Source organism: Megalobrama amblycephala, linkage group LG22, assembly GCF_018812025.1.
Source record: "Megalobrama amblycephala isolate DHTTF-2021 linkage group LG22, ASM1881202v1, whole genome shotgun sequence".
NCBI classification, from domain to species: Eukaryota; Metazoa; Chordata; class Actinopteri; order Cypriniformes; family Xenocyprididae; genus Megalobrama; species Megalobrama amblycephala.
The window spans coordinates 3834981-3848001 of record NC_063065.1 but is presented as its reverse complement, the minus strand read 5'-3'; the positions used below and the strand labels follow the sequence as shown (position 1 = coordinate 3848001).

Genomic DNA, 13021 nt, shown 5'->3' with positions numbered 1-13021 from the left:
AAGCAAACTAAAGGCTAAAACCATTAAAAAAAAATTACTTGAAATAAAATAAATATTGAATATAAATATATATATATATATTTATATATATATATTAATAATAAATAATTATATATATATATAATAAATACATATAAATATAAAAAAATATATATATTTTTTAAATTGTATTTCAGCTAGTTGCAACATTTCTCATTTTCATTTAGTTTAACTTGATTATACTAAAAAACTATAACTGAAATAAAAATGAATAAAAACAAAATAGATGCATTTAAACAAATATTTAAATGATTGTAATGATAATGGAAAATATCAAATTTAAAGGCTAATTCAAAATAGTAATACAAACTATAATAGTAACTTGATGATACTAGAATAACATTAAGGCATAGCGGTTTATATAATTAATATCATAGACTTTAAAAAAAGATGGACGATGCGTCTCCACTTCCTTCCACTGTAGAAAAATGAAGCCAAAATATTCCAGAAACGGTCGTTCCCGATGACGCCCGTGTCTGCGCAGTAGTGATCCTGAGGTGGAGCTGCGGTATCAAAGTCCCGACCCACATTCGCAAGCACAGCGGTCAATCATGATGTTACACGCCTTTTTTTTATAGCATCAGATAACTAACTAAAACCAAACTAGATACATCTGCTTGACGAAAACTACCTAAAATGACAGAAACCATCTTTGGAAAAAAATGATCTGAAGTGAAATTGGATTTTTTTAGTTGATTACATGGAGAGGGCAATGCTTTGGCTTCTTTTCAGGATGTGTGTGGTACACTTTATTCAGATATTTAGATTTTTTTTTTTTACAAATTATGCTCAAGGAGGAACTGCCACGTCTGTTAACTGGCCAAGATTTGTCACTTGCTCTAACATTTACAGTGTCGTGCAAGATTCAGTCGGACCTTCACTTAGACCCCAAAGCACTTGCATTGGCTGAAAGAAGTTGTTTTGTGTGTTGCATGCACATTATGATGATAGTAGTTTTAACCATTTAAATGCCAGATATCGTCTTTTAAATTATACAGGATGCATCACATTAACCTAATTATGTAATCATATCAAAATGTTGAATTTTTAAGCTGTTCATTTGACAAAGAGTATAATAATATATATTTCAGGTTCAACAAGAAGATGCAATATTACTTTCAATAATAAACTCCACAAAAGGAAGACGTCCAACCCTCTAATCTAGCAATGACTGTAATACTATGCTGTCTTTACTGCCCTCTTTAGGTTGTTCCTCTAGCTTTACCTTGTTCTTTGGACTTTTTCCCAATTATAGGTCGGATGTCCTCTTATTTCTTTAACCTCTGTGTTTTGTTCACTCAACTGTAGGCGTGCCAGCATGGATTTGCCCAACACTTAGAGCACCTTCTGTTCTATGGTGCAGACACCACTTCCCAGAATGCATCAGGAAACACTGCCCTCCACATATGTGCCCTTTATAACAAGGTAATCAACAATCTGCCAGTAACCCACCAATGCAGACGTGACACTGATGGTTTCATCTTATTTATCATGGTTTAGTTTAGTGTTATTGGAGTATTATTTGTCTACTATTATAATTTATATATTTATTTTTAATCATTTCAAATGAATTTTTTTAATTCGTTTAATTTTTAGCAATTTTGATAGGTGCTTTTTATGAATTCTTTTATTTTTTAAGATTACAATGTAGGTTTAATTTATTTTTATTTTAGTTTTAGTTCAAGTTAAACTTATTTCAGTTAGTTGCCAGTGCAACATTTCTGATTTCTAAAGTTTTTTTGTCTATTTTTATTTTTAATTTAATTTATTTTATTTTATTTTTGTATTATTTTATTTCAATTAACAAAATGTTTCATTAGAAAATGTAAAATGTAAAAATTTGCTTCAATTTTTATATTTTCAGTTTATTTTAATTTTAGTTTAATTTTTGCTAATTTTGTTAGGTGCTTATGTCATTTTTTTTTTTTTTTAAGTTTACAATTTAGGTTTAATTTATTTTTTATTTCAGATTTAGCTCAAGTTAAACTTATTTCAGTTAGTTACCAATGCAATATTTATAATTTCTTCTCAAGTTTTTTTGTCCAAAATTTATTTTATTTTATTTCTGCTTTATTTCAATGAACAATACTCCTCTGTCCATTCAGGAGAGTTGCGTTCGGGTCCTTCTTTACCGAGGAGCCAATAAGGAGATAAAGAACAAACACGGTCAAACCCCCTTCCAGGTAACTGTGTGTTATCAGTTCTTATCACATTACTTATTATGAATGCATGTGGGATGTTTCCACCCCTGTACTAAACATTAAAGTCTAGCAAAACATAAAGACATTCACATTAAGTGCACAGATAAATAATCAACATAGCAAGTGCACGTTTCTTAGAATGTAGGTGGCAAAGGCTGTTCTCATATCCTTTTTTTTATCCGAGATTGCATTGATGCAAAGTACATTGCAATGCTGTTTTCACAGGTTGCTGTGATGTCGGGCCATTTTGAACTTGGAGAAATCATCAAAAATCACAATGACGCAGATGTTGGTGAGTTTGCATCTTTATGAAAAGAAAGAAACGATAAGTATGCCATAGCTCTCTCATTGGTGTGATTTTGTTTTCTACAAAGGTACCTTGTTTTGGCCAAATTCATATCATGTGTCTTTTACTGAGAAGAAAAAAACCATAATGCATTGTGACAAGCTCAGTGTAAAAAAAAAAATTAAGTACTGATGAACAGCAGTTTAATCTAATATCAATAGACTATTTTACTTAATATTTGCTTGTTGTGTGTTTTTTATTTATTTTTTATTCTTAGAGTATTGCATCATTAGTTTAGGAACCACTGTTATCATTAACCTTTTTAATTGTTAAATATAAACTAAATAAATATTAATAATACTAAAATATACTATAATAGTATATAATAAAAAACTAAAATAACACTGTTAGGAAAAGTCAAGCTCTGTTTAAATGAATTATGAGTTGTTTTGCATGCACTTTATTTGAGTTTCTGTCTATGTACTCTTTCCAAATTGCTTGCTTTTGAAGTTCCTTAGAAGGCAGCTGCCTATGTAGACAGTAGACATCAAGGAAGCTCACTAAGTTTTGGAACAGAGCCCATCTCTATGTAATCTCTTCTTCTTTAATCTTTTATTCTTTCCCATCAGTTCCGTTTTTGGAAACTCCCAAATATGTTCCTCACTTTATGGACGGTATGTTGAATCAACCCATCTCGGCTGGCCTTCAGCATCCTCACCCGCTGCTCCGCGCCAAGAGCGAGAACACAGTGACGACGCTCATGGATCCCGTAGTGATGCCCACCGCTGCTGCCAGCATGCCACCTGCTCAGGTAGCCCTTAACCTCCTGCTGGCCATCAAGGGAACTCACGAGCAGAGACATCAGTCGCTAAATCATTCGTTTTCTCTCGTTTCAATCAGACTCAACGCCGGGCCTCTTTCGCTTTGAGGAGCTCCAGCAGTCCCCGCGGAGCCCGAACCCGTTCCCCGTCTCGTGGGAGAGAGGGAGGAGAGAAAGAGGAAAAGCAGCAAAAACAGCGAGGGAGGCAGGGGTGAGTATACTGTAGGTACATAAAAAATGTCTATGGTGGTTGTTTTTGGCCACTGCAGCAGTGATTTTCAAAAGCAGATCCTGTAAAATTCCTGTGAAGAGTTTTTTTTTTGCCAGATTTGGCAGGTTCACTGGGTTTGTTGATGCATCATATTCATTCAACAACACTAAATAAAAGTACACTAAATATACAGTATATATATAGTATATATATAGAGTCAAACCAAAAATTATTCAGACATTTTTGATATATTTTTACTAGTGGGTGCAGGACACTATAGTTCATTTATGTAAGTGAGGATAGCAAAATAAAGTAAACTGTGACATATTATACCCAAAAATTCTTCATTCAGTGGACTACCAGTAAAATGTACAAAAATTTGAAACCAAATTTGACCTGACCATGTTTTGCTTAAGTGTTATCTGACATAATTAAGATTAATTTTTTCTGACACAGTTTAACTCTGAGATCTCTCATATTTTATTACCATTTTTTTAAACTATAGTGAATAAACTGAATTAATGAATGAAATGTTCAAGGTGTCTGAATTGAGTCTTAATAAATAATTGAAACTGATCAGTGTTTTTTTTTTTACAGTTTTCATTTACATGAACCACATAATAAATAAATAGACTAAAATAAATATATTTAAAATAAAACATATATAAAAATAGATTATAATGAATTTAATAAAATTTTTAAGTTAAACTTAAAATAATATTTAAAATAAATAAATACAAATGACAAAAAAATTGTAAATGAGATTTAAATAAATAATACTACTAACAGTGCAGTACTACGGTGACTAGTGAGTAGAAAAATAATAATAATGTAATGCAGAAACAAAATATTTTCCAAGTAATATTTCTCTATTATTGTTTTTAATAATATTTTGAATTAGCTTTAGTTATATTTTCTCTTTTCATTTTCATTTAAAAATTTTTTTTTGTAATTTTATTATGTGCTTTTTTCATTTTATTAGTTTTTTTTAAATAAAAATACTACTATTTAGGTTTATTTTTTCTTTTTTTTAGTTCAGTTCAGTTCAGTTTTAGTTTTTATTTACAGTTAGTAATTTTAGTGCTTCAGCTTAAATGTATTTCAGTTTTTTTTTTTTTATTTAGTTTAAGTTTTTCATCTAATATATATATATATATATATATATATATATATATATATTTTTTTTTTTTTTTTCAATTTTATTCAGCTTCTTTTCAGTTAATCAGATTTTGTAATGCTTGACATGAGAGAGAAACTTTTTAGTGAAGTGATTATAGTTGCTCATTCCTGTAAAAGCTACAGTAAAAATATAAACACTAGTAGCACCGCTAGTTAGTTACTTACCAACGCTGTGTAAAGCACACTGCAAATCATGACAAACAGCTCAAATCTTTCTGTCTGGGAAGAACATTTCCGCTTCAGCCTGTGCCGCAAAATCAATCATCAGCCTCTCAGCAGGCCTGAAGCACACAGAACAAGAGCGACTCCTGCTAGGATGAGCTGTTTTTTAAGCAAAGTTCAAACCGATGGAAATGAGAATCACCTTAGGGCATCATAAATTAATAAATGAATTTCCCAGGATGCCTCTAGGTTGTAATTACATTTGTTTTCTTTCAATTTACCCCGTCGTTTGATTTCCATGCTGGTAAACGTCCCTTTGGTGACTAAACAATCTCTTCCGGGGTCATATTTCAAACCAAAATCAAAAAATATATATTTTACTTTAAGCAAATCAAGTCCAGTTTTAAGATTTGTTTTACATCGCAACATTATTTTCATGAGCACATTTTTGCTCCAAGTTTTCTAACTGTAATGTATGGATTTTAATTTAATATTTAAATAATTTAATAAATTAAATAATTTAACAACATATTTGCATAATTATTAGCTTTTAATCAACCTTAATTGCCTTTAATTTATGCTGATTTATGTTTACTTTTTAAACAAATTACAGAGAAATAATAATAATAATAATAATAATAATAATTATAATAATGAAAAAGTAAAACGTCTGGATGCATTACAGTAATGAGAAGGGAAAATGGGCTTAATTGTTATGAACATTTTTAATGGCCCTAAAAATAGCTTCATTTTCATTTTTTTCCATGATATTTTAAGCAAAATGTCATTTCTTATTTCTTTCTTTTGCTTTTGGGCTGAAATGTGACCTGTCCGTTTATATTCGCCCATAGATTAAGAGTGTAGTTTATAGCATTTCACTCAACATTTGCTGTTCAGTAGTGCATAAACATCACATTTCAAGTGTTAATACGTGTTTAAACCCTTAACTCTATCATTGTGTGTGTGTGTTTTTTTTTTTTTTTACATGTTAACTGTCAGCATTGATTTCTGTTGGTACCATTACAGAAGCTCTGACTCACTATTTTGCACTGTTAGGCTTCTGGCCAAAGCTCCGCTGCCATACTGAGTTAATTCTTACTCAGTGGGTTAGAAGCAAACACTATCTACTGTGTAAAAGAATCAATCATCAGGCTATGGAGTCTGTACAGTAGTACACCTAGAATATATTCAGACTAGACTAGGATACTTTTACATTTGGTCCAAGCAGTCTTGAATATTTGGTTCCATCCTAGAAATAATCATTTTGAATGGGGGTTTGGTCCCATGGTGTTCAATAATGGATGAGATCCAAATATTAAGGAGTTCTTACAATCACATTCCTGCACCAAATCCTTGGAAACTTACCCTATAAAATAAAGCCAAGCCAACATTATTCATTGGCTTTAATGCACAAAGTCACCCGCCTACAACAATTTGTATTACTTTGGATAGGATACAACTTCATGCCTGCGTGTTCACATTATTGTGTTCTGTACTCCTCTGTCTGTCCAGTGTTACTTTAGTATTGTTTACTATTGTATTGTTAACTTTTATTTTTATATTTCCGGTCTCATTTTAACTTTAGTTTTAGTAGTTTTCGGTAACATTTTACAATGAGGTTAATTAGTTTAACATTAGTTAATGTATTAACTAACATGAACTAACCATGAGTAATACATTTGTTACTGTATTTACTAATCTTCGTTAATGTTAGTTGATGAAAACGCAGTTGTTCATTGTTTGTTCATGTTAGTGCATTAACTAATGTTAACGAGATTTTAAGAATTTATTAGTAAATGTTGAAATTAACAAAGATTAATTAATGCTGTATACATGCAGTTCATGTTAACTAATGAGGTTAACTAATGAACCTTTTTGTAAAGTTTTATGTTTTTGTCGATTTTATCAGATTAATTAATTATTAATTATATATTATCAATTATATCACACTAATTTTATTTCAGTTTTAGTCATTTTAATTCTTTCAACTGTGTTGCCAAGGCGATATTTTTAATTTGCGTTTAAGTTTTTAATTTCAAGTTTGTATTTTTGTCATTTTTATTAATTTTTTATATTTCTATATACAGTAGCTGTAATTTATATTTATTTCAGTTTTAGTATTTTTACTACTTAAACTTATTTATTTCAGTTAAGTTAATTTCAGCTTTATTTCAATTACTAAAAAACATTTTTAGCCTGTTAACTGTTAGTGTTGTCATGCTTTTTATATTTTATCACATATTTTAGTAATCATCATAAATTAGGTATGATTTAAAAGCCTAAACACTCAAAATTCATCCTGTGAAAACTTTTAAAATTGGACATTGCGTTACATCAAAACCTTTTAGTGGCCTCAATTTTCGTCATATCAACCTCTAATTTGTAACACAACTGGGTAAGACATATGGCTTTGACTTTCTAGCAATGTTTTAGTTATTTGTTTTACAGAGAAATTAAATTTCAATAACATACACTTTCATTTTTTGAAACTGCTTTCACTTCTGCAATAATCTGCTAAGTTTCTTTTTTAAAAAGAGACCGAGCTTTGGTCTGTATTCCAAAGCATTCATGAACTACAGCCATTTAAGATCAGATCTGTGCTCAAAAAGGGAGATGACGGTTAAGTTTTTAAGTTTAAGTTTGTATTTTTGTCATTTTTATTATTCTTTTTTTATTTTTCTATATACAGTAGCTGTAATTTATATTTATTTCAGTTTTAGTATTTTTACTACTTAAACTTATTTATTTCAGCTAAGTTAATTTCAGCTTTATTTCAATTACTAAAAAACATTTTTAGCCTGTTAACTGTTAGTGTTGCCATGCTTTTTATATTTTATCACATATTTTAGTAATCATCATAAATTAGGTATGATTTAAAAGCCTAAACACTCAAAATTCATCCTGTGAAAACTTTTAAAATTGGACATTGCATTACATCAAAACCTTTTAGTGGCCTCAATTTTTGTCATATCAACCTCTACGGCTTTGACTTTCTAGCAATGTTTTAGTTATTTGTTTTACAGAGAAATTAAATTTCAATAACATACACTTTCATTTTTTGAAACTGCTTTCACTTCTGCAATAATCTGCTAAGTTTCTTTTTTAAAAAGAGACCGACCTTTGGTCTGTATTCCAAAGCATTCATGAACTACAGCCATTTAAGATCAGATCTGTGCTCAAAAAGGGAGATGACGGTTAAGAAGTTAATAGTTTTAGTTTAGGTAACATTATCAGAGTTGTTATCTGTCTGTGTGTTTTTGTAGAGGGGGCGGAGGTCAGAGGAAAAGGCTCTACAGCGCCGTTCCAGGCCGCGTGTTTGTGGCGACACGTTCTCACTCTGCTCACGGTGAGCGTGAGATCAGCTTCAGCAAAGGAGACAAGGTCAAAGGTCAGATGATCTTTCTCATTATGTCATTCTCTTCAAGTCAATATAAAATAAAAAATGCATGATAAAATCAATTCCAGTCTTATTTTCTACTTGTTGAATATTCAGTTTCACTCAACTGCAAGTTGCGAATGCCAATTAATGTTAACTTTGAATATTTAAGTCTACTAAAGTGATGTTGAACTCTTCTCACGCTCAGTGTTGAGTGTTGGTGAAGGAGGATTCTGGGAAGGAACAGTGAAGGGCCGCACAGGCTGGTTTCCATCTGAATGTGTAGAAGAGGTGCTGCCCCAAAACCAGGAGCAGCACACAGGTAGTGTATACAAACACACACCTGAGCTCTCTTTAATATCTCAATTGTGTCTAGACAACAAAGACATAAAGTGGAAATAAATGAGACTATTATTTGGAGTCTCAACAGGGTCTCAAACATTGCACAGGTTTATAGAGGTGACATAGTCTAGACCAGTGTTTCCCAAACTTTTTAGCGTGGAGTACCCCCTGAAGGCATTACCATCCTTCTGCGTACCCTCTCTCTTCCACTTCGACTGCAGTCACACCTTTACCATTAAGTGACAATATTTGCCCCTAAATTGATTTTCCAGTGCATTTTTTTTACCTTTATGAGTAACTTTATAAAATAAATAATATTTTAAATAGAGAAATATGCAATGGTGGTAAAACTAAGTAAAACTTTTAAATATTAAACTAAAACCACCAGTAGGTGGCAGCAAGTCACTGTTTTTATGAGTGAGTCATTGAGTCATTCATTCAGTAACAAAGCAAGTGGCTGTGAATGAATCATTGAATCTCTGACTCTCTCGATTCGTTCAAAGCCGCAGAATTGTTCGCAAAACACAGATGTGTGTTGTAGTTCTGCTGTGGTTTTCGTTATTATTTCATTGCAAAATAGACTAAATACTGACAGTACTGTGTTTAAAATGTACGTTTTGTTTTTTGACCTGTTGTATAATAATGTCACGTTTGCAGTCATGTGGATATTTGGGAACAATTGCATTCTTGCTCGTTATCATCATTAAATACAAGAACTCACACAAGGTATGTTTTTGTATCGCAGAAAGTTTGAGTTTTAAATCGAAATTAATTAATTATCTGTGTCTATATTTGTTCTTCATGCGAGTAAGTGCTAAATCCCCACTTTTACAAAGGTGCACTGTCGAGAACGACAGTAATTTAGTGTGATTTAAGGCATTCGGCACGCAATCTATCATATGCATGCTGCTTGTGTGGATAGAGTCATTTTTGACTGCAAATGATGAGGTAATTTGATTAAATGTACTGGATTTATGACATTTTGGCAGTTAGAAATACATGCTCTATTTTAATTTTATTTTAATGTAGAATTAAATTAACTACTCAGCATTTTGTTCGGGTACCCCAGTTTGGGAACCACTGGTCTAGAATGAAAAGTCAGAGATCTCAATATGAACTCAAAAGTTTCTCATCAAATTCTCTCAAGATAAACAGTAGAAGGAGTAGGAGAAACATCTGAGACAAAGTTGAAGCAAAACTGTGAACGCTAGTTCTTCTTTCCTATGAAAAATAAACATCTGAGCAATAATATTCTTCTAAATCTAAATTTTGACTTCTGTTGTACTTAAAGTATACAGGCCATATTATGTCCTTTTACAACATCTTGATTTTGTGTTTGGGCTCTACTAGAACAAGTTTTCATGCTTGAATGTTGATTATTTTCCTCATATTCTCCATTGTTGCAGCTCCTCTCTTCCCAGTCTGTCAGTAACACTCTCTTTAGTTCCTGTCTCTATGAAGCCCCTCCTTCTGAAAAGCACAATGTGCTCTGATTGGTCGACTGGACCAGTGTGTTGTGATTGGCTTTGAGCGTGTCAAACCCTTTACCATAACCGCACACTACTAACTCAACCAGCCCCTCCCCTTTATTTTGCATATGAATGATTTAAATGAGGAATATTGTGACGTGTTCGTACCCGGAAGAAAACTCAAGACTACAGTGGAGGCGTTTCAGGGAGTTCAGAAACACTGACACTGATATAGAGAGTAACTCCCGCTGGAGTGACTTTGTAACCGCAATCCTAAAACACTCTTTTTTTGAGGATGTCCCCAAGAGCTTTTCCCTGTGGTGATTTGCCTACTCACATAATCTTCATGCGCACAGCACGCAAATATGCAAAATCACATCAATTTGAATACATCACACTTCCACTCACAGAGATATGCACGCCTACATGTGCTAACAGTCGGAGTGTGTGTGTGTGTGTGTGTGTGTTTCAGAGAGCCGCAGTGAGAAGGCGAAGAGGAAACTGTTTCGTCATTACACAGTAGGAACGTACGATGGCCTCGAAGTGCCCAGGTGGGAACAGAACAAAATCTGAATTCACTTGTTCCAATGTTAAAAGCAATTGAATATGAATTTTTCTGTTTGAATTAAATAGACATTTATCTGGTTTACTATTATTGTAATATTAAATGTAAATAATATTTAATAATATTATATTTAATATATATATATATATATATATATATATATATATATATATATATATTAAATTAATTTTTTTTATATATATATATATATATATATATATATATATATATATATACAAACACACACACATATATACAGTCAAACCAAAATGTATTCAGACACCTTGAACATTTCATTCATTAATTCAGTTTATTCACTATAGTTTAAAAAATGGTAATACAATATGAAAAGATCTCAGAGTTAAACTGTGTCAGAAAAAATTAATCTTATTTATGTCAGATAACACTTAATCAAAACATGGTCACATAAAAGAGTCTGAATAATTTTTGGTCCCAAATTTTTATCAATTTTACTGGTAGTCCACTGTATGAAGAATTTTTGGGTATAATATGTCACAGTTTACTTTATTTTGCTATCCTCATTTACATAAATGAACTATAGTGTCTTGCACCCACTAGTAAAAATATATCAAAAATCATGACAATGATATATATTATACACACACACACACACACACACACACACACACACACACTCAAACGAAAAGTTATTCAAACACTAGATATAATTTTTTGATTATATATATATAAAACAATATATATATATTAAATATTAAATTAAATATTATTTACACTTAATATTACAATAATAGTAAACCACTTTTTCTGACGCTTTTGATCAATTTAATGCATCCTCCTCACTGAATAAGACTATTCATTTCTTTTTTTTTCAAAATAAAAATGACTGACCCCAAACTTATATTAGTTAATGTTTCATAATTTCCAATACTGTAGGTACAGCGATCAATCCTTGTTAATATAATATACAAGTTAAAAACTGAACTAAAATCATGTTGAACCTAATGTGGTTTCAATGTCCTCACTAATATACTGTAGTGAATCAAACGTGTGTGTGTGTGTGTGTGTGTGTGTGTGTGTGTGTGTGTGCACAAGTATAAACTAAACTGTAGATGTTGATCCAGTAAAATCTGTTGATGGGTTTTTGTCAAATGAATTCACCATAAGAAAGATTAGCGGCTGCTTCCTGTTTGAAACGTTTGCTGGCAGGTGCAAAAAGCGAGTCTCTGCCTCCACTAGACGGGTATGCAAATGTCACAGCCACTTTAAAAAAATTACACAACAATGTTTGGATCTGTGGCTCTCATGTGGAATATTAACACATGCGGTGTGAGCCGCTGCTGTCTCTCTGCTCAGATCTGTCTCTCTCTCTCTCTCTCGGTGCATCAGCTGAAAAGGGCTGGTTTCCAGTGAATATGTAAAATTGTGTGCATAGTTTGTTATATGCAACTGATTGTGTATGTATGCATGGGTGTGTGTGTGTGCGTGTCCGTGCACATATAAGCTGTCTTGATCATCTGTTGCCATGCAGGCCGAGTGTGTGATGAATACCAGTATCCGCTCGCATCTCTCTCACCCACTCATCAAAATCCCACAATTTATCTCCAGTACTGTATGAAAGGAATAGCTCACCCAAAAATGAAAAATCTGTCATTATTTACTCACTCTCATGTCGTTCAAAACTGGTACGCTGTTATTTTTTATTTGCCCAAACTGGACAATTTGTGAAGAATATTAATGCAGCCCTTAGAAACCCAAAAGTTTTTTTTTTAATGTTTTTGAAAAAAGTCTCTTTTGCTCAGCAAGGCTGCATTTATTTGATCAAACAGTAACAGTAATAATGTGAAATATTATTATAATTTAAAATAACTGTTTTCTCTTTAAAAATATTGTAAAATATAATTTATTTCTGTGATCAAAGCTGAATTTTCAGCATCATTACTCCAGTCTTCAGTGTCACATGATCCTTCAGAATCATTCTAACATGATGATTTGCTGTTCAAGAAACATTTCGGGTCCTAATTAGTTGATGATGAGGACATGAACTGCTGTCATCTTGCTGCTTAAGTTTGCATGTGCATTTGCAGCCTTTTGTTTAGTGCAAATGTAAGTTGTAATATTGTGTTTATTTTGTGTAGGCCTATCTATATCTGATTTATCTCATATAGGATGCATGTGGTTAAGAATTAATGCTGTGGTAAAGCGTGCCAATGATCATCTTCACCCCATGCAGCTCAAACAGCAATGCACAACTAATGATGACTATGACTGGGACTGTCATATTGCATAACATAAAGCGAACAATATTGTAATAAAACATTGTGAATTATTTAGAAATGGGGCATTTCTTTTCGCCATTATGTTCTCAAACCAAGGCTTCAGCAGTGTTCCC

General features: G+C 32.0%; 1 protein-coding gene across 11 annotated transcripts in view; it reads left to right on the top strand.

Moving 5' to 3' along the window:
* Nucleotides 1-13021, top strand: part of LOC125257439 (SH3 and multiple ankyrin repeat domains protein 1) — a 62267-nt gene that overhangs the window by 32475 nt on the left and 16771 nt on the right. For all 11 annotated transcript variants that reach the window (XM_048173775.1, XM_048173779.1, XM_048173780.1 and 8 more), the window contains 8 exons: nt 1348-1464; nt 2145-2222; nt 2466-2532; nt 3156-3337; nt 3427-3557; nt 8162-8286; nt 8483-8596; nt 10558-10636. In XM_048173775.1, the coding sequence (XP_048029732.1) occupies nt 1348-1464; nt 2145-2222; nt 2466-2532; nt 3156-3337; nt 3427-3557; nt 8162-8286; nt 8483-8596; nt 10558-10636 (893 nt within the window). The remainder of the gene's footprint in view (nt 1-1347; nt 1465-2144; nt 2223-2465; nt 2533-3155; nt 3338-3426; nt 3558-8161; nt 8287-8482; nt 8597-10557; nt 10637-13021) is intronic.